This window comes from Pleurodeles waltl, chromosome 1_2 (genome assembly GCF_031143425.1).
Source record: "Pleurodeles waltl isolate 20211129_DDA chromosome 1_2, aPleWal1.hap1.20221129, whole genome shotgun sequence".
Classification (NCBI taxonomy): Eukaryota; Metazoa; Chordata; class Amphibia; order Caudata; family Salamandridae; genus Pleurodeles; species Pleurodeles waltl.
In genome coordinates, this window is record NC_090437.1 from 1,025,058,496 (window position 1) to 1,025,081,679 (window position 23,184).

A 23,184-nucleotide genomic window follows, 5' to 3' on the forward strand; every position below is an offset into this window, starting at 1 on the left:
AGGGTAGAGTCCTTCCCTGTATACACTCTCAAGCTGTACACATAGCCAGAAGAGCTCTCTCACAGCATGCACAGCTTTATGCCATAGCAAGCTCTTTTGCTCACAATGTACTGTCTGAAAAGCAGCAGTCCTTTGTACAGGATCAAGGACTCATCGACTGCTATATATTTTCCAGGAGTATAGATCTCTGGAAACCTGGCAGACAAATGTTTCACGACAGGCTGAATTTTGAACAACCTGTCATGGTCTGGATGGTCCCTGGGCAATGCAGCAGAATTGTAATTGAAATGCAGCATGCGCTGCAGTAGCAAAAAACGATCTCTGCTCATGTATGGTGCGAAGATGGCGGTTACCGAAACCGTGCAAGTCGTTCAGTAGGACTGCAAGGTGGGTTTCTGCACTAACCCCATTTTGAACGTATGCCTAAAAATATCTTCACCTCCGCCAGCGAAGTGGGAGTCCACTAGCGTGCCCTAGAACGGGGCCCCAGAGTGCCTCCATGCTCCCTCAGAAATTGGTCTCCACACAAATTTGTTTGCTGCACAATTTCCTGAAGGAAGTCAACATCCAAAAATAGATGGACGTAGTCGACTGGCAAAAAGTTAGCTGTATCGACTTTACATCCAGCGTCACCAGTAAAAGGTGGAATTTGGGGCTGAACTAAACAGGGGGGCTGCCAAGAGAGCACACTCTGTGCTTGTGGCCGCATGCACCTGCTCTAAGGGTTCGGCTAACCCAATGTTGTCCCGCTGCACAGACTGTGCTTGCGAAGGGACAGCACGGCTGTCGTCATAGTCTCCTTCAGAATCACTGGAAGAGGTGTCGTCAGATGGGACTCCGCTGACTGAAAAATCACTCTGATTCTGCCCCATTGTCCTCTCCCTCAGATGCTGTCTCAGTATCTGCTGTCTCAGTCTCTGATCCTACATCAGAGCTGTCCTCTATAACCCGAGTTAGGGCTTGAGCAGCAGTCATCCAGCGAGACGCCATCTCTGTTACTGGCTAAACTGTCCCTCTAAAGTACTAGCCTACGTAGAAGGCAGATAGTCACAAAATTGCTCGTGGGTATGTTTGATGTGTCCAATAGGAAAATAGGAAATGTCGTCACCTTACCTTCGCTTCTCAGATTCGTCAGATTCTCTGAAGACACTGAAAAACCCCCAAAAAGACAGTATTACTTCACCTTACCACATACCCATCTTCATAGCATTTAGCGCTGGTGGCACCCAGTGCGACAGTCATTTTTGGTGCTCTGCCTCCCATGACCTTCTCTTCTTATTCCCTCAGTACCACCCAGCAACAGTGCCCCTCATCTCCATAGTCCCCCTTGCAGATACATTTCATTTGTTTTAAAGTGCAGGTAACACTTGCCTTTACTAATCCACTCAGACAAATATATATAAATGTATATCCTTTGCAACAGGACAATAAACCATCTGATCTACTTTATGGCATCAAAACTGGCACTAGACAAAAGATATATATATATATATATATATATATATATATATATATATATATATATATATATATATATATATATATGTTCGATGGCATGTGTAGCTGCAGATACACATGTTGTGCATAGTCCGCCATCTGGTGTTGGGTCGGAGTGTTACAAGTTGTTTTTCTTCGAAGAAGTCTTTTCGAGTCACGAGACCGAGGGACTCCTCCTCCTTTGTTCCATTGCGCATGGGCGTCGACTCCATGTTAGATTGTTTTTTTTCCGCCATCGGGTTCGGACGTGTTCCTTTTCGCTCCGGGTCTCGGGACGGAAAGATAGTCAAAACTTCGGAAAACTACGTCGGTATTGTTTCGTTCGGTATCGGGTTAGAATAGAATAGACACCGAATCGTGAAGAGCTCCGGTAGCCCTTCGGGGTAATTTCGATCCCCCGCCGGGGCCTGGTCGGCCCGACCGCGTGTAAGATCGACACTGATGGAACGGACCCCGTTCCGATTCTGTCCTAAATGCCACAATAAATATCCATATACAGACCAACATTTGGTCTGTAACCTGTGCCTGTCGCCCGAGCACAGGGAAGAAACGTGTGAGGCCTGTCGTGCGTTTCGGTCCTGAAAAACGCTCCGTGACCGGCGAGCCAGAAGATTGTAGATGGCGGCCACGCCGACAGGACAACGAGGGTTCGAGGAACATGGAGAAGAAGAGGAAGCCTTCTCCATTCATGAATCGGACTCGGAAGAACTCGACGTCGAAGAAACCGTGAGTAAGACGTCGAAGCAAGCACCACACAAGAAAACAGACAAGGCCCAGGGGACGCCACCGCCAGCAGGCCATGGCTCAACCCATAAAGTAGGTGACCGTCCATCGGCACCGAAAAAGGTCGAACCGGTGCCGAGATCGTCCGACTCCGGTTGAGACACAGGCACGCAGCAATCTCGGGACCGAGACAGTGCTGCCGAAAAAGATCGACGCCGAGACGGCGGAACCGAAGCTGCTCGGCGCAGAGACAGCGGTAGCGAGGATGATTGACGCCGAGAAGGCTCGACTCCGAAAAAGAGGAAATTCTCCTCGGAGCCGAAAAAAGGCAAAGAGACAGTTTCGGTGCCAAAACGACCGGCAACCGAACCGACTGCCAGCTCGTATTCAGAGGAACAATCACTGTCCTCTCAAATGCGCAAACACAGATTTGAGGAAGAGTTGCAGACCACTGACGTGGACCACACACAAAAGCGGATCTTCATACAAAGTGGGACAGGGAGAATCAGCACCCTTCCCCCAATTAGGAGAAAAAGGAGACTCTAGTTCCAACAGGAACAAACACCACAAACAAAAGTGGTTAAAAAGGTAACCCCGCCGCCCTCTCCTCCACCTGTGACTCATATATCACCGGCACAGACTCCGTCACATTCACCGGCTCATACCACCATGAGCCAAGATGACCAAAACGCTTGGGACCTGTACGACGCCCCAGTATCAGACAATAGTCCCGAGTCTTACCCTTCCAAGCCCTCACCACCTGAGGACAGCACAACGTATGCACAGGTGGTAGCTAGGGCAGCAGAGTTCCATAACGTGTCGTTACACGCAGAACCTGTCGAGGATGACTTCCTTTTCAACACCCTCTCTTCCACCCATAGCACCTACCAAAGCCTGCCTATGCTTCCAGGAATGCTAAGGCACGCAAAGCAGATCTTCAAAGACCCTGTCAAGAGTAGAGCGATAACTGCAAGGGTGGAGAAGAAATATAAAGCACCGCCCACGGATCCTACTTTTATGACCTCACAGCTGCCACCAGATTCAGTCGTGGTAGGGGCAGCTCGCAAGAGAGCCAACTCGCACACATCAGGCGAGGCACCACCTCCGGATAAGGAGAGCCGCAAGTTCGACGCAGCTGGGAAAAGGGTCGCAGTACAAGCTGCAAACCAGTGGCGCATCGCCAACTCTCAGGCGCTCCTAGCGCGATATGATAGAGCCCATTGGGACGGGATGCAGCATCTCATTGAGCATCTACCCAAGGAATTTCAAAAACGGGCAAAACAAGTGGTTGAGGAGGGACAAAACATCTCCAATAACCAAATACGCTCCTCTATGGACGCAGCGGACACAGCTGCAAGAACAATAAATACCGCAGTAACCATTAGAAGGCACGCATGGTTGCGCACATCTGGCTTTAAACCGGAAATACAGCAAGCGGTGCTCAATATGCCGTTCAATGAACAACAATTGTTTGGTCCCGAAGTCGACACAGCAATTGAGAAATTGAAAAAGGACACTGACACAGCCAAGGCCATGGGCGCACTCTATTCCCCGCAGGGCAGAGGCACTTTCGGCACCTTCCGCAAAACAACCTTCAGAGGGGGGTTTCGGGGTCAAGCCACACAAGCCGGTACCTCACAAACAACACCGTCTACATACCAGGGACAGTACCAAAGGGGAGGCTTTCGGGGCCAGTACAGAGGAGGACAATTCCCTAGAAACCGGAGAAAATTTCAAAGTCCAAAAACCCCTCCAACCAAACAGTGACTCACAAGTCACTCAACCCCTTCACACAACACCAGTGGGGGGAAGACTAAGTCAATTTTACAAATCTTGGGAGGAGATAACAACAGACACTTGGGTCTTAGCAATTATCCGACATGGTTATTGCATAGAATTTCTCCAACTCCCTCCAGATGTCCCACCAAAAACACAGAATATGTCCAAACAACATCTAGACCTTCTAGAACTGGAAGTTCAGGCATTACTGCAAAAGGACGCAATAGAATTGGTACCATGTACACAAAAAAACACAGGAGTTTACTCACTGTACTTTCTAATACCAAAAAAGGACAAAACACTGAGACCAATCCTAGATCTCAGAACACTAAACACCTACATCAAATCAGAGCACTTTCACATGGTCACGCTACAAGACGTGTTACCACTGCTAAAGCAACAAGATTACATGACAACCTTAGATCTAAAGGACGCGTATTTCCACATACCGATACATCCCTCGCACAGGAAATACCTAAGGTTCGTATTCAAAGGAATACATTACCAATTCAAAGTGTTGCCGTTCGGTATAACAACCGCACCAAGAGTATTTACAAAATGCCTGGCAGTAGTAGCTGCACACATCAGAAGGCAGCAAATACACGTATTCCCGTACCTAGACGATTGGCTAATCAAGACCAACTCCCTAACAAAGTGTTTACACCACACGGATTATGTCATACAAACCCTCTACAAACTCGGTTTCTCCATCAACTATACAAAATCTCACATTCTGCCGTGCAAAACACAGCAATACTTAGGAGCAACAATCAACACAACAAAGGGAATAGCCACTCCAAGTCCACAAAGGGTTCAAAATTTTCACAAGGTTATACAAGCCATGTATCCAACACAAAAGATACAGGCAAAGATGGTATTAAAACTCCTAGGCATGATGTCCTCATGCATAGCCATTGTCCCAAACGCAAGACTGCACATGAGGCCCTTACAACAGTGCCTAGCATCACAATGGTCACATGCACAGGGTCACCTTCTAGATCTGGTGTTGATAGACCGCCAAACATACATCTCGCTTCTATGGTGGAACAGTATAAATTTAAACAAGGGGCGGCCTTTCCAAGACCCAGTGCCACAATACGTGATGATAACAGATGCTTCCATGACAGGGTGGGGAGCACACCTCAGTCAACACACCATCCAAGGACAATGGGACGTACATCAAACAAAGCTGCATATAAATCACCTCGAATTGTTAGCAGTATTCCTAGCGTTGAAAGCATTTCAACCCATCATAACCCACAAATACATTCTTGTCAAAACAGACAACATGACAACAATGTATTATCTAAACAAACAAGGGGGAACACACTCGACACAGCTGTGTCTACTGGCACAAAAGATATGGCAATGGGCAATTCACAACCACATTCGCCTAATAGCACAATTTATTCCAGGGATCCAAAATCAACTAGCAGACAATCTCTCTCGAGATCACCAACAGGTCCACGAATGGGAGATTCACCCCCAAATTCTAAACACTTACTTCAAGATTTGGGGAACACCTCAAATAGACCTATTTGCAACAAAAGAGAACGCAAAATGCCAAAACTTCGCATCCAGGTACCCACACAGGCAGTCTCAAGGCAATGCTCTATGGATGAACTGGTCAGGGATATTTGTGTACGCTTTTCCCCCTCTCCCTCTCCTTCCATATCTAGTAAACAAATTGAGTCAAAACAAACTCAAACTCATACTAGTAGCACCAACATGGGCAAGACAACCTTGGTACACAACACTACTAGACCTGTCAGTAGTACCCCATGTCAAGTTACCCAACAGGCCAGATCTGTTAACTCAACACAATCAACAGATCAGGCATCCAAACCCAGCATCGCTGAATCTAGCAATCTGGCTCCTGAAATCCTAGAATTCGGACATTTAAACCTCACCCAAGAATGTATGGAAGTCATAAAACAAGCTAGAAGACCATCCACTAGACACTGCTACGCAAGCAAATGGAAAAGATGTGTTTGCTACTGCCATAATATGCAAGTTCAACCATTACATGCATCTCCAAAGGATGTAGTAGGATACTTACTACATTTACAAAAATCAAATCTAGCCTTCTCTTCCATAAAAATACACCTCGCAGCAATATCTGCATACCTGCAGATTACCCATTCACTTCACTATTTAGGATACCTGTCATTAAGGCGTTTATGGAAGGCCTAAAAAGAATTATACCACCAAGAACACCACCTGTTCCTTCATGGAACCTCAACATCGTCTTAACAAGACTCATGGGCCCACCTTTTGAACCCATGCACTCTTGCGAAATGCAATTCTTAACGTGGAAGGTTGCATTTCTCATTGCCATCACATCTCTAAGAAGAGTAAGTGAAATTCAGGCGTTTACTATACAAGAACCTTTTATTCAAATACACAAAAATAAGGTAGTCCTAAGAACCAATCCTAAATTTTTACCAAAAGTTATTTCACCGTTCCACTTAAATCAAACGGTAGAACTACCAGTGTTCTTCCCACAGCCAGACTCAGTAGCTGAAAGGGCACTACATACATTAGACATCAGAAGAGCATTAATGTACTACATTGACAGAACAAAAGAAATTAGGAAAACAAAACAACTGTTTATTGCATTTCAAAAACCTCATACAGGAAACCCAATATCAAAACAAGGTATAGCCAGATGGATAGTTAAGTGCATCCAAACCTGCTACCTCAAAGCAAAGAGAGAGCTGCCCATTACACCAAGGGCACATTCAACCAGAAAGAAAGGCGCTACCATGGCCTTCCTAGGAAACATTCCAATGAACGAGATATGTAAGGCAGCCACATGGTCTACGCCTCACACATTTACTAAGCACTACTGTGTAGACGTGCTATCCGCACAGCAAGCCACAGTAGGTCAAGCCGTACTAAGAACTTTATTTCAGACTACTTCCACTCCTACAGGCTGAGCCACCGCTTTTGGGGAGATAACTGCTTACTAGTCTATGCACAACATGTGTATCTGCAGCTACACATGCCATCGAACTGAAAATGTCACTTACCCAGTGTACATCTGTTCGTGGCATTAGTTGCTGCAGATTCACATGTGCCCACCCGCCTCCCCGGGAGCCTGTAGCCGTTTGGAAGTTATCTTCAACATTTGTACATTTGTAAATATATTACTTAAACCTTATTTGGTACATACTTATTCAATCCATTGCATGGGCACTATTACTAACATACACAACTCCTACCTCACCCTCTGCGGGGAAAACAATCTAACATGGAGTCGACGCCCATGTGCAATGGAACAAAGGAGGAGGAGTCCCTCGGTCTCGTGACTCGAAAAGACTTCTTAGAAGAAAAACAACTTGTAACACTCCGACCCAACACCAGACGGCGGACTATGCACAACATGTGAATCTGCAGCGTCTAATGCCACGAACAGATGTACACTGGGTAAGTGACATTTTCAATATATATATATTGTTCGATGGCATGTGTAGCTGCAGATACACATGCTATGCTGCACAGGTCCTGCCATCTAGTGTTGCGCTCGGAGTGTTACAAGTTGTTTTTCTTCGAAGAAGTCTTTTCGCGTCACGGGACCGAGTGACTCCTCCTTTTCGGCTCCATTGCGCATGGGCATCGACTCCATCTTAGATTGTTTTCTTTCCGCCATCGGGTTCGGACGTGTTTCTCTTCACTTCCGGTTGTTCGAGTCGGAAAAATCTTCCAAACCCTCTAAATTCGTCGATATTGTTTTCAGTCACGTCTCATCCAGCATAGACACCTCTGTACCGGCGGATACACATCTTTGATCGCCCTTCGGGGTACCTGCGCCCAACTTGGGCCTGGTCGGCCCGACCAAAAGTATCGTCGAAGCCTCATGGACTGGACCCCGTTTAGATTCTGCCCTTGGTGCCACGCCAAGTATCCCTACACAGATCAACATCTGGTTTGTAACCTGTGTTTATCTCCGGATCATCGAGAGGATACCTGCGAAGCCTGTAAATCCTTCTGTTCGAAAAAGACTTTAAGAGTCCGACATCGACCGACCACTAACAGCGGGCCAGCACGTGAGTACGCTTGCCCCGACCCAAACCAAGCCCAAATACAAGGCCTCGGGGACGCCACTGCCGGAAGGCCATGGCTCTACCCGTAAAAAAGCGACGGTGACCAAGTAACCTCTTCGGCACAGAAAAAGGCCACACCAGTAACAAAGCCTTCGGACTCGAGCCGAGGCACAGGCTCTGAAATCATACAACACCGACCCATCGAGTCGAAACCCTGAAAGTCACTTTCGGAACCGAGGCCAACAACTACTCCAGGCCCATCGGTGCCGAAAAAAACGGCTTCAGAGCCGAAAAAACATTCCTACACAGAGGAGCATGGACTTTAGAAACAATTTTTTAAAAAGCCATAGATTTGATGAGGAATTGCAACAAATGGAGGATTTTGATGAAAAACAGGCCAGTATAAAAATCCACAAGGACACTAGACAATAGTCCAGAGTGCTACCCATCTAAGCCATCGGCACCTGAGGATAGCACCTCATATACACAGGTCCTAGCTAGGGCAGCAGCATTTCACAATGTGACCATGCACACAGAACCTCTGGAGGACGACTTCCTGTTCAATACATTGTCCTCAACTCATGCCACATACCAAAGCCTACCCATGCGCCCCGGTATGCTCAAACATGTGCAGCAAATATTCCAAGAACCGGTTAAAGGGAGGGCTATAACCCCAAGGGTAGAAAAAAAATACAAGCCACCACCCTCAGACCCCATTTTTATCACACAACAGCTGCCCCTAGATTCAGTAGTGGTCATCGCAGCAAGGAAAAGGGCTAACTCACAGTCCTCTGGAGATACACCCCCTCCAGATAAAGAAAGCAAGAAATTCGATGATGCAGGGTAAAGGGTGGTGTCGCAGGCAGCCAATCAGTGATGCATAGCTAATTTGCAGGCCCTACTAGCTAGGTACAATAGGGCTCACTGGGATGAGATGAAGGACATTATTCAGTATCTCCCCAAAAACCAACAGAAGAGAGCCCAGCCGGTAGTAAAGGAGGGACAGGCAATTACGAACAATCAAATAAGGTTGGCGCTAGACTCCGCAGATACAGCCGCAAGAACTATAAATACGGCTGTCACCATTAGGCGACATGCATGGCTCAGGTCATCAGGTTTTAAAACTGAAATCCAACAAGCTGTCCTCAACATGCCTTTTAATCAGCAACAGTTATTCAGCACACAGGTTGACACAGCCATAGACAAGATTAAAAAAGACGCCGACACTGCCAAAGTGTAGTGCTTTCCTCTTATTTAGTTTCTAAGCACTAACATAACACAACAGAAATGCACTTCTGAGGTCAAGGAAGACTTTTATTGTTATTTTATTCTTCCCCAACCACAATGTTTATGAATGAATGACGAATTAGTAGCTTTCAAGTCCGCGTTAATCAAACAAAATATATCAGTTTGCAATATACACAGCAGGTTATATTTATAAGATATTGAATGCAAAGCAAAACAAATACTTCACCGTGTGGGAACTATTCACAGCTTCATCTTTCTAAGGTCTGCAAGCTGAGGACCCCTGTCAACCGCGAGAAAGAGAGATTCATCTACCCACACGGGATTGCTGGCAGCCTGCGCCAAGCTCCAGCACGAGGTCCGGCAGATTCGAATCTGACTCTCTGCAGCCTGTTACATTCGTTACAAAGGTGTGCCCCCTCCTCTCAGACCTGGGAAACTGAGCAAGCCTTTTGGAGACTGGCCAGGTCTCCAAGACTACTCCTGTTCCCAAGCTCAAGGGAAGAGAAACGACGCCCATGTACTCTCTCTTATCAGGTCTAGTCTACTGTGAGAGCAAAACATCTTGGTTCTCTGGTGCAAAAACACAGCTTGGAAAAATACAGAACTCCACGTTAAAGGCAATGGGCAGCTAACCTAAATATCAAATGCAATGTCATGTTAAAGGCAATAGGCAGCTAACCTAAATATCAAATGCAATGTCTAGTATCATGTCAAAGCCAATAGGCATCTAAGCTGAATACAAAATGCAATGTCTTATATCATGTCAAAGCCCATAGGCAGCTGAGCTGAATATAAAATGCAATGTATAATATCATGTCAAAGCCAATAGGCAGCGGAGCTGAATATCATGTCAAAGCCAATAGGCAGTTAAGCTGAATACAAAATGCAATATATAATATCATGTCAAAGCCCATAGGCAGAATATCTAATAGCATGTCAAAGTCAATAGGCAGCTAAATTGAATACATCATGTCAAAGTCAATAGGCATGCAATGTCAAAGCCAATAGGCGGCTAGACTGGATACAGCATGTCAAAGCCAATAGGCAGTTAAGCTGAATACAAAATGTAATATATGATATCATGTCAAAGCCAATAGGCAGAATATCTAATAGCATGTCAAAGTCAATAGGCAGCTAAATTGAATACATCATGTCAAAGTCAATAGGCATGCAATGTCAAAGCCAATAGGCGGCTAGACTGGATACAGCATGTCAAAGCCAATAGGCAGAATACAGAATGTAATGGCTAATGCAATGTCAAAGGCCATAGGCGGCTCAACTGAATACAGAAAGTAATGGCTAATGCCATGTCAAAGCCAAAAGGCACAATACAGAATGTAATGACTAATGCAATGTCAAAGCCCATAGACGGCTAAACTGAATACAGAAAGTAATGGCTAATGCCATGTCAAAGCCAATAGGCGGCTCAACTGAACAAAACATACCATGTGCTACTGGTGAACATTGAGCAACTAATATGCGCAGTGGTGAAACACAAAGTCATTGGTCAAAACAAACTTTATCAAATGGCAGGACATTCCGCCCTTTGACCAATGAATTTTTGTTTCACATATCTCATATTTCAAACAAACAAAAAAAAAAACATCAGCACAAAAAAAAACATTATCAGCCAATCAGATTTGAATGATCAAAACAATCCCTGTAAAGCAATAGAACTGAATTAACACATTGATCTCATAATCTTTCACATCAGATACATCTACATAGAAAAGACTGGGCAATTTTTTTTTTTTTTTTTTTTTCTGAATGAGTCTCTAATTCAACAGTGTTAGCAATTTGATGTGGCATGAGTTCTGCTCATGTAAAGGTGCACGGTCCACCTGAAAGGTTTGCTGGAAGATAAGCAAAAGTCAGAGTTCCATACGAGAGGGAAAAAAAAAAACACAGCAAACAAGTTGAACTTGAACTGAAGGCGCAGTTTGCGCAAAATGGATCCATGGTGCTGGCACTTTACTCAGCCAGGTTCAGGTTGGGGATTCGGTCCCTTCCCCGACCCCACACGCACACACCGGAAGGGGGACCACACAGCGCACTCAGGGACAGTGGCGAAACGTGGTAGGATCTGCAAAAGAAACAAGTATGACTTTTCTTGCAAATAACATTTTTCATTTAAACTGCACCCTTCCTCTTTCTTTCCCTGTTTTATAATCAGCAGGACGTTTTTGAGGCCCTTTGTTATATTTTCTGCAGGTTCTGGAGGATCACTTGGGGCTTCAGCCCACACATCAGTACTGAGGTTTTTATCTGCTGCGCCACAGCTTCCCTTTTCTTGCACTGTCAGAAGGGCTGGGGCAGACTCATTCTTTACCAAACCTCCATTCACTGCACTTTTGCCAATTTGGGCCATTCTGTCTCCAATTTGTATGAATAAATCAGATTCTTTTCTAGGTATCAGCATAATTTCGATTTTTCCTTGGTAATTTGCAGCAATCACTCTCCCTAAAACCTGATCAATTTGCCATTTCTGTTCTGGCAACTTTCCTCTCCCCAACTGCTCTGTGACTGCTTGCATGACAGATTGCTTTTGTGCATGCTGCACAGTTTTTATCAAATCTAGGGGAATGTGCATCTCTCTCATCTCTGCCCACCTGTAAGTGGCTTTTTCACATTTCTGGTGCACCCACATAGCCATCCCCACTAAGGCAGAATTCTGGGTGAACACTTCTCTCTCTGCATTTTTCTCATTAACATCTGCAAGGTAATTGAACCAGTTAGGTGCTAAAACATTATCAAAGAACCAAAAATCAGCATAAAAATGACACATCTCACGTAGCTCTTGCTTTAAGATCTGACACACATTATACAACGCTGTTCCTTCTACGGTGCCAGAAAACAACATTTCAGTCAATGAATCATTAGTAAAACAAACATGCTTTTTATCTTCAGTGGACACGAATTCAAATGGTGCACACAACTTCATTGGTAATTCTTTTATCTGTGGTACTCTAGCCCTGTCTTGCAAGTACCAGATCCATTGTATGATTCTAGCTAGGGGCAGTATTTTCTTCCCTTGTTCTTGAATTACATGTACATAAGTATTTCCTTCTTGCACTGCGCAGAAACCTAAAGTCTGCATTATTTCATTTGCCAAATCACAAGCGCGCAACTGCATATAATTTTTCACAGTGACCATATACAAAAGTGTTAGGATTTCACTCAAATGAGGGCTATTCTTTTTCCAAAAATCAAACAAGCTAATGAAACTCGGGGTGTCTTGCTCTAAAATCTTTCGTTTTACTTGTGCATTTTGCAACGGTAACTCGTAAATCACATTCTGGTCTCTCTCCTCCGTGTTATCAGTTAAGGAATGCATTTTGGCTGCCAAAAACCCTGGCTCACACGGAAACTCAGTGCAGCTCGGAGCTGTCTTAACCCCCTCATTACTGGAATGGGACAAGAAAGATTCTTCATTTTTATAACTTTCAGCATTATTTTGAATTATTGTATCCTGGCTAATTTGCTCACGTAAATTCCTATTTTCATGTTCCAACTGCCTACATTTCTCCTGCATTTCTCTGTAAGCAGATAAAGGTATCCAGACCTTTCTGTCATCATTACTTCCAAAACACACTTTTTCTACATATATACAACGGGAATTATTTCTCAAAGCATTATCAGGCCTTTTAGCTACACATGCATTTTCTTCTGTAATTCCCCAAACAGAAAACAATTCACAGTTTTTCTTAGCACCATCAGGCAGTTCATCAACACATGTATTCTCAGACATGGTCTGCCGTGCTACTGTGATTCTCCAAACAGAAAACAATTTCTGTAATTCTCCAAACAACAAAAACAATTACACTTTTAAAGTGTGCACTTAGAAATCTACTAACTCGTCAAACCCCTTTAATCACCTCTTAATGACCGACCCCACGACTCCAGGTACCAATTGTAGTGCTTTCCTCTTATTTAGTTTCTAAGCACTAACATAACACAACAGAAATGCACTTCTGAGGTCAAGGAAGACTTTTATTGTTATTTTATTCTTCCCCAACCACAATGTTTATGAATGAATGACGAATTAGTAGCTTTCAAGTCCGCGTTAATCAAACAAAATATATCAGTTTGCAATATACACAGCAGGTTATATTTATAAGATATTGAATGCAAAGCAAAACAAATACTTCACCGTGTGGGAACTATTCACAGCTTCATCTTTCTAAGGTCTGCAAGCTGAGGACCCCTGTCAACCGCGAGAAAGAGAGATTCATCTACCCACACGGGATTGCTGGCAGCCTGCGCCAAGCTCCAGCACGAGGTCCGGCAGATTCGAATCTGACTCTCTGCAGCCTGTTACATTCGTTACAAAGGTGTGCCCCCTCCTCTCAGACCTGGGAAACTGAGCAAGCCTTTTGGAGACTGGCCAGGTCTCCAAGACTACTCCTGTTCCCAAGCTCAAGGGAAGAGAAACGACGCCCATGTACTCTCTCTTATCAGGTCTAGTCTACTGTGAGAGCAAAACATCTTGGTTCTCTGGTGCAAAAACACAGCTTGGAAAAATACAGAACTCCACGTTAAAGGCAATGGGCAGCTAACCTAAATATCAAATGCAATGTCATGTTAAAGGCAATAGGCAGCTAACCTAAATATCAAATGCAATGTCTAGTGTCATGTCAAAGCCAATAGGCATCTAAGCTGAATACAAAATGCAATGTCTTATATCATGTCAAAGCCCATAGGCAGCTGAGCTGAATATAAAATGCAATGTATAATATCATGTCAAAGCCAATAGGCAGCGGAGCTGAATATCATGTCAAAGCCAATAGGCAGTTAAGCTGAATACAAAATGCAATATATAATATCATGTCAAAGCCCATAGGCAGAATATCTAATAGCATGTCAAAGTCAATAGGCAGCTAAATTGAATACATCATGTCAAAGTCAATAGGCATGCAATGTCAAAGCCAATAGGCGGCTAGACTGGATACAGCATGTCAAAGCCAATAGGCAGTTAAGCTGAATACAAAATGTAATATATGATATCATGTCAAAGCCAATAGGCAGAATATCTAATAGCATGTCAAAGTCAATAGGCAGCTAAATTGAATACATCATGTCAAAGTCAATAGGCATGCAATGTCAAAGCCAATAGGCGGCTAGACTGGATACAGCATGTCAAAGCCAATAGGCAGAATACAGAATGTAATGGCTAATGCAATGTCAAAGCCCATAGGCGGCTCAACTGAATACAGAAAGTAATGGCTAATGCCATGTCAAAGCCAAAAGGCACAATACAGAATGTAATGACTAATGCAATGTCAAAGCCCATAGACGGCTAAACTGAATACAGAAAGTAATGGCTAATGCCATGTCAAAGCCAATAGGCGGCTCAACTGAACAAAACATACCATGTGCTACTGGTGAACATTGAGCAACTAATATGCGCAGTGGTGAAACACAAAGTCATTGGTCAAAACAAACTTTATCAAATGGCAGGACACAAAGCGATGGGAGCGCTTTATTCATCCCAATACAGAGGCTCATTTCGAAAGCCTCAATATAGGGGAGGCTTCAGGCCACAACCTTCCGAGCCATCTACCTCACAAGCCAAGCCCTCTTACCAGACACATTATCAGAGAGGGGGATTTCGGGGATCCTACAGAGGACAATTCCCCAAATCTAGAGGAAAATACCAATCCTCAAAACAAACCACTAATAACAAACAGTGACTTGACCACCACCTTCTCTCACCACACTTCCCCTGTGGGAGGAAGACCACAAAAGTTCCAAGACCAATGGTTAAACATCACTACAGATACCTGGGTACTATCCATTATCCAACATGGTTACTGCATAGAGTTCACACACATTCCTCCAGACATTCCCCCAAAAGAAGTACAGGCACTATTACTCAAACAAGCCATAGAACTTGTGCCACATCATCAAAAAGGAACAGGGGTTTACTCCCTGTACTTCCTTATTCACAAAAAGGACAAAACATTAAGACCAATATTAGATCTCAGGACTCTCAATCTCTACATCCGATCAGAACACTTTCACATGGTAACGCTGCAAGATGTAGTCCCACTGTTACAACAGGAAGAATTTATGGCAACACTGGATCTAAAAGATGCATTTTTTCACATACCCATCCATCAAGCTCACAGAAAATATCTCAGATTTGTAATACAAGGAAAACACTAACAGTTCAAAGTATTACCCTTCGGGTTAACAAAAGCTCCCAGAGTCTTTACAAAATGCCTTGCCGTAGTCGCAGCATACATAAGGAGACAACATATACATGTTTTCCCATATCTCGACGATTGGCTAATTAAAGCCAACACTCAAAAACAGTGCCAACATCACACACGTTCTGTAATAAACACCATACGCACACTAGGGTTCTCAATAAATTACCAAAAGTCACACCTGCAACCAGCGCAAATTCAGCAGTACTTAGGGGCCACATTAAACACCCAAAAAGCGCTTGCAAGCCCAAGCCCACAAAGAGTGCAATCGTTCCACACCATATTGCCAAAAATTCAGCCAAACCAACACTACACTGTCCGATTTGTCATGAAACTGTTGGGTATGATGGCATCATGCATCGCCATTGTCCCAAACGCAAGGTTACACATGCGGCCCTTACAACAGTGCCTTGCAAAACAATGGTCGCAGGCACATGGTCATCTCCAAGATCTAGTGTTGATAGACCGCCAAACACACATTTCGCTTCAGTGGTGGAATCCCACAAATTTAAACAAATGGTGGCCATTTCAAGACCCTGTGCCTCACGCCATTCTTACAACAGATGCATCAATGATTGGATGGGGAGCACGCCTCAACAATCACAATATTCAGGGACAATGGGCCAACAAACAAAAACAATTTCACATAAATCACTTAGAACTGCTATCAGTGTCCCTAGCACTAAGAGCCTTTCAACCTCTTCTTGGTCACAAACACATTCTTGTCAGAACAGACAATGGGCCATATGTACCAAAGCATTTTCCTATTGACACAGAATGGGTAAAACCCTTTGATACACCCGGCCCAATATGACAACAATGTACTACCTAAACAAACAGGGAGGAACCCACTCATCCCAACTTTGCCTTCTAGCACAAAATATTTGGCATTGGGCAATTCACAACAACATACACCTGGTAGCTCAGTACATTCCAGGAATTCACAATCAATTAGCAGACCTCAGTCGAGATCACCAACAAACCCACGAGTGGGAAATTCACCCCCAAGTACTTCACAAATACTTTTGTCAGTGGGGGACACCAGACATAGATCTGTTCGCCACCAACCACAACGCAAAATGCCGAAACTTCGCGTCCAGGTACCCATACCCTCTATCCAAGGGCAATGCTCTATGGATCAACTGGTCAGGGATATTTGCTTACATTCCCTCCCCCCCCCCCCCCCCCCCCTCTCCCGCTCATGCCATTTTTGGTCAACAAACTGCGTCAAAACAAACTCAAACTCATACTTATAGCACCAACGTGGGCACGTCAACCATGGTACACCACATTGCTAGACCTGTCAGTAGTACCACACATCAAACTCCCAAACAGACCAGACCTGTTGACATAAACAAACAACAGATCAGACACCCCAATCCAGCAATGCTCAATCTGGCAATCTGGCTCCTGAAATCTTAGAGTTTGGATATCTAAATCTTCCACCAGAATGTATGGAAGTGATTAAACAGGCAAGAAAACCTACCACCAGGCAGTGTTATGCTAACAAATTGAAAAGATTTGTTTTCTACTGTCAAGCAAAACACATAACACCCTTGGACGCAACCATACAAGACATTGTAAGTTATTTACTCCACCTACAAAAATCTAATTTAGCTTTTTCATCCATCAAGATACATCTCACAGAAATTTCTGCTTATTGGCAAAATAAACAAACCAAATCTCTATTTAGAGTGCCAGTCATCAAAGCTTTCATGGGGCGTCTAAAACGAATCATACCTCCAAGAACGCCACCAGTACCTTCATGGACTCTTAACATTGTACTCACACGACTCATGGGTCCACCCTTTGAACCCATGCACTCATGTCAGATTCAATTCCTAACTTGGAAAGTAGCATTTCTAGTGGCAATCACTTCATTCCGGAGAGTTGGTGAAATACAAGCATTCACTATTGAACAAGCCTTTATACAAGTACACAATCATAAGGTTGTACTTTGCACAAACCCTACATTTCTACCAAAAGTCATCTCACCGTTTCATTTAAATCACAGTGGAACTTCCAGTCTTCTTCCCACAGCCAGACTCAGTGGCAGAAAGAGCACTACATACATTAGATATTAAGAGAGCTTTCATGTATTACATCGACAGAACAAAATCATTTAGGAAAACGAAACAGTTGTTTGTCGCATTCCAAAAAACCCATAGTGGTAATCCTATATCAAAACAAGGCATAGCCAGATGGATAGTGAAATGTATCCAAACTTTCTACCTAAAGGCTAAAAGACAGCTGTTAATTACACCAAAAGCTCATTCCACCAGGAAAAAAGGAGCAACAATGGCATTTCTAGGAAATATACCAATGACAGAAATCTGCAAAGCAGCCACTTGGTCAACACCTCATACATTTACCAAGCATTACTGTGTAGATGTGTTAGCAACACAACAGGCCACAGTAGGACAGGCCTTACTAAGAACACTATTTCAAACAACTTCAACTCCTACAGGCTGACCACCGCTTAGGGGAGGAGAACTACTTTGTAGTCTGTGCATAGCATGTGTATCTGCAGCTACACATGCCATTGAACGGAAAATGTCACTTACCCAGTGTACATCTGTTCGTGGCATGTTCCGCTGCAGATTCACATGCGCCCTCCCTCCTCCCCAGGCGCCTGTAGCCGTTTAAGTTACATTTAAAATTTGTACATATGTATATACATCTTTATTCCATTGCATGGACATCTCTTTCTTTACACTCTATCACTCTTACCTTACCCTCTGCGGGAAAACAATCTAAGATGGAGTCAATGCCCATGCGCAATGGAGCCGGAAAGGAGGAGTCACTCGGTCCCGTGACTCGAAAAGACTTCTTCGAAGAAAAACAACTTGTAACACTCGGAGCCCAACACTAGATGGCAGGACCTGTGCATAGCATGTGAATCTGCAGCGGAACATGCCACGAACAGATGTACAGTGGGTAAGTGACATTTTCCATATATATCACTTTTATGTATGTGTGGTTTCCCTGGGGGGGGGGAGGCAATTGTGGCTCCAACACACACACTCACCATAGATTTGTCTCATATATATGTAGAGCGAGACTAACTCTCTACATAAATTTTTTTTTCATACACGTGTACTTTCCCTTGGCAACACATAGAGGGGGGTGGGGGAACTCGGTGGTTCTTCCGCCTCTCCCGGAATGAAGAAAATAAAAATCCTCCAGTGCATTGCACCGGAGGATTTTTTAACCCCCCCTCCCTGATGTCGGCCACTGGTCCTGACCCACACCAAGGAGGTAGTGTGGGCATCGGCCAGTGGCGGACACCCACACTAAACAGGTTAAAACTACGTTTTTATTTTTGATCACATCCATGTGTGGAATGAGAAACTATAAACATTAACCATACAAGAACGCTATCTTTAAATACACATGTACAGAGTGGTCATGAGAACTGACTTGCACCCTTTCCTAAAGGTTGGGTCACATTTCCAAGTGAATTGGCCAATCCAAATACCTGTTTTCTTTCAGTATGTAACACTTTATGGAGAAGCATCGTTAGTATGTGTAATCCATTTTCCTGATTTAACTAAGCAAAGCATTAACATACTCAAACATTTTCTATCATTTGATCTTGGTTTTCTTCTTACCAAGCTACATTTTCATTAACTGAAGATCACATGTTTTGCCTCATTCTGCACAGTCTCTCATTTTGGTATGTTGGGCATCAAAGATTATAGTATGTTTACATCCTCGTATTTTGCATTTATCATGGTCCACACATTCATGTTAAGCTGCTCACAAGGAATATGTTTGAAAGAGCACATGAGGTAGTTGAGCCCAAAGAAAATTGTTTCTTGACCTTGCCTCAATCTGAAAGTTTTATTGAGGTCCTAATTCCAGGTGACATCCATATTTTTACGTTTTTTTGGGCCAGAGTGATATCTTGACCAAAGGAATATGATGGCTGCTGAGTTATGCTGTGATTTCAAGAGATTATGAGATTATAATATGAATGGGTTAGCACCATTATCCATGAGATCTTCTAAATTTCAACCACTTTGACACAATTTTGACTGCTTTTGACATTGACTTCCTTTTTATGAGTGATTTCTGCAAATAGTGGAGACCGAGATGACGGGCTTTGTGCAAAGCCATGAGAGGCTTTCTCAGGTTGTTAAATGGGGGCAATAGTGGAGCTGTGGTTAAGACAACATTGCATTATGACATTTCGCCTTGTGTTGCCCCATGGCAGACTTATTGTATGAAGTCTTTTTAAGTATACTGCTTGGGTACCGCTATGCAAATGAATTGAAGATGAGAGATTGAGCGACCTTCCTGACATAAATTTGTTTGGTGCTGCAGAGAGGAATTGATTTAGATAACTAGAAGAGACATACAGGAGAATAGTTATAGTAAATATTATTAAATAATATAATCCTCATGTTATTCTTTGTTTCCGCTCAGATATTTCTTCGTTGACAACAGAGGTTAATTAAGCTTATTGTGTTTTTGCTCTGTAATGTACTTTGAGCTATTATTGAGGTGGGGCTATCATAATCTGATTGAATACAGTGAAAGTGATTTATCATTACTGGAATTGTATTTCTAGAACTAGAGGTGACAATAAGCGATTATAGTGTGTCTTCTGAATTAAAGGTTTATCATTGGAAAGCAAAGAATAAATACATACAACTGCTGTGAATAAAGCTGTCCATACCATTAAAACAAAATTATTAAAGCAAATTAATTAGGTAACATAAATGCCTACAGGCCAAAAGTATCTAAGGTTCACAACTGTGGATATAAAGTTGCAAAGCAAACCTGTTTAAAATGTTTTCTTAGTGCGTCAAATAAACTAGAGCTTTCAGAAATGTCTTGTTACTAAATTGGCTGCTCCCTGGACGAGGTTGAACCCACAGCCAATGATTAATCCTACCTGTACATCTTGACATTTCCCTTAGAGATTGATCATTAGGAACTAAACAGTTAACCTGTAGTGAAATCAGTGAGACAAACAGTTTCCTGGCTTGTAGATGAACATCAAGAGTTCCATATCAGCCACGTGAAGCATGTATTTGTTCTTCTTCCTCTGAATAAGCTGTTGACATTGGAATTGAGAAATGTTCTTGAAGTGCCATCTTCAAAGCTGACCAACACGTTTTGTGTTTGCAGTGTGTAGGTGATGAGCAAACCTGGCCTGAATTGGTACTGTTTGTCTCTCCCGAAATGCACTTTTAAATCCATGTTGTAGGTAGCCTTCCATATTTGGATTTGGCACATTGTTTGTATCCAGTAGTAAGTTACCAGTAGCAGAGAAAATGTCAGCATACTCAGGTGAGTTGTCCATTCTTTGTACATGCCTCTTGCGTAGATGGTGGTTGCCCTCCTTTTAGACAAAACTCTCTGGATCCTAATCAGGTGTGTACAAGTTTAGTTGGGTAAAATCCTGAGCTTTATGACATGCTTGACACCAAATAGCGTTGTAGGTGCTCCTCCGGCCCATATTGAAGTGTCTTTGAAGCTTAATTGAACTGGCGCGCCTGCTGTGTCTATCCATTCTAACATCTCATTCTTAAATGTTGTGAGGTGTCACAGCGGCAGAAGAATGTTGTTAAATTAGCCTATTTGCGCTTTTGCAAAGACCCAAGCTGATCCTAAGGCACATCTTCTGAGACATCTAGAGCTCTGCTTTTGGGTATCCTTGCTTTGAGTGATAGCAGTTAACTGGAAATTGACAGCTGTTCTGAGTTACACTCCATTCACTGAGGGTCACAGGAAACAATGACAAAGATACACATAGGCTGAGTGATACAGCACTTAAGGCATCTTACTTAGAAAAATAAAACAGTAGTGAGCTGAATAAATCTCATGGTATGGTAATTACTCAGGAGGGCTTAAGTGCTGTATGTGTGACCAGATATGGACCCCGTAGCTCACAGTCACATAGGACTCAAATTTATTTGACAGATGGGGCCTGTCATAACTGAAATTGTTCGCAGGTTGCTTGTGTTCCTCTTCAGAACCAATGTGGTCTGGTAGTTGGTGCTGGACTGTTTATGTGAGCATGACCATGGTTGGTTTCCATATCGTCGTTACCGGTGAGGAGAGGTACAGTGTACAAAAAACACTATGGACTGGAAGCGCTGGAATGTTTCCCAGCGGAATTACAAGTGGTCTAAACTAACTCCACGTATCACATTTTTGTTTTTCTCAGTGTTTAGGGTAGATGTCTGTTCACCTGATGTCTTTCAAATCATTATTTAAGTCTGAGTTATTGGTTGGTTATGGTCTCTAAAACATTTGTTTGGACAGAGTATTGGACAGTATTGCATGTTCATTAACAGGTGATTGATTGAACCTTGTGGCACCATTTTGGATTTTTGGGGGAATGCTTTAATGACAAGCTTATAAATCTGGTGGTGGGCGAGGCTCGCTTAGTTTCAAGTGTCTAACTTGAGTTTGATGGTTTAGCGATTACGTTAATGACTTTACTGATTCTGTTCTTGAGAAATAGTTGCTTAATTTTGCATATGGTTGGCACACCTCTTTGTGTGCCAAATGCCCACTAGACATAGATAAATCTATGCACGATGAGTGCATTGGCCATCTGACCAATTTTCCAATGTTGGAGATATTACTTGCTTGTTGTGGCGCCTGATGAATATCAGCAACTGGCTTCTTACTGACTCTAAGGCCTCAGCCCTTTGTTGCTTCATAAACATTGACACCTGCCCATGCCGAGTTTAGGTCTTATGGTGAAAGTCAGATATGTAAGCACATAATACTTGCCGTTCTTAAATGTTAGTACTGAACAACATTTCAACCATATGAATCCAGCAGGTGAAATTCAGAATACATACCAAATCCTTATCACAATCCCCTTCCACTCTCAACAGCTTGATACCCATCATTTCTAATGGCTTCAGAAACCCCCAGTGGTCCCCTTGGTCTCTCTGGTATCCATGGTGAATCTGCGCACGGTTTCAAGCTTTTTCCCTGTGCCCCCACCCACCCTCCCCATAGCTTAGAATGTTTCTTGGGGCAACCTCGTGCCTTGTAGATTGGGAGCTCCAGACCCATACAGTGGTCCATGCTCTTAGCCCACCCCTCAACTGACGGCACAGCAACATCCTTCCATGTTTTGCAATATCTCCCTTTGCTACCCTGAGGCCCAACCATAATAATGTTCTCTGAGGACATGTGCTCTTCGTCCAACACCCCCCAACCCCAAACCCCCAAAGATGTTTGTGACATGCAACAGCACTAGGTTTGGATCCCTCCGTATATTCCATACTCACACTTCCTCACAATTCCTCCAATGAGAAAGTGTCTCATTTGCAGTGGTGTTTTTGAGGCCCAAACGAGGTACTAGAATTACAGCTGATCTCCATTAAGACTAAAACAAATGGTGTGATGAGAACTCTACATCCTGGTCATTCTAAATCTGAGCACTTGCTCCCATTTATTAATGGCTTCATAGGTACTATGATAGCTTCTTGCTTGAAACATGTATTTGTCTGCCTGCACATGGCCGGCTGTCGTAGACTGGCCTTTGGTGATCCGGACTTCCTCACCAAGCACCCTACTCCAGAGAATCTTATTGTACAGGTTTCGAGCAGTAGGGTGAACTGTAACTCATACCAACAAATTCCATATGATAGAGAATCCAAAAGCATTAATTTCTTTTGCAAACTCAGGTTTTCCCCTGTCACCTTGGT

At 43.5% G+C, this 23,184-nt stretch overlaps 2 protein-coding genes across 2 annotated transcripts in view; one reads left to right on the top strand and one right to left on the bottom strand.

The window, feature by feature from the left end:
* RFC1 (replication factor C subunit 1) overlaps positions 1-23,184 on the top strand; it is a 622,078-nt gene that overhangs the window by 202,434 nt on the left and 396,460 nt on the right. The window lies entirely within an intron of this gene.
* LOC138247440 (uncharacterized) lies at positions 11,034-13,171 on the bottom strand. The gene is made up of 2 exons (XM_069202070.1): positions 11,903-13,171; positions 11,034-11,376 (listed from the first exon to the last, which is right to left on the bottom strand). Exons 1-2 carry the CDS (start codon positions 13,039-13,041, stop codon positions 11,265-11,267), a joined length of 1,251 nt encoding a protein of 416 aa, XP_069058171.1. The 5' UTR covers positions 13,042-13,171; the 3' UTR covers positions 11,034-11,264.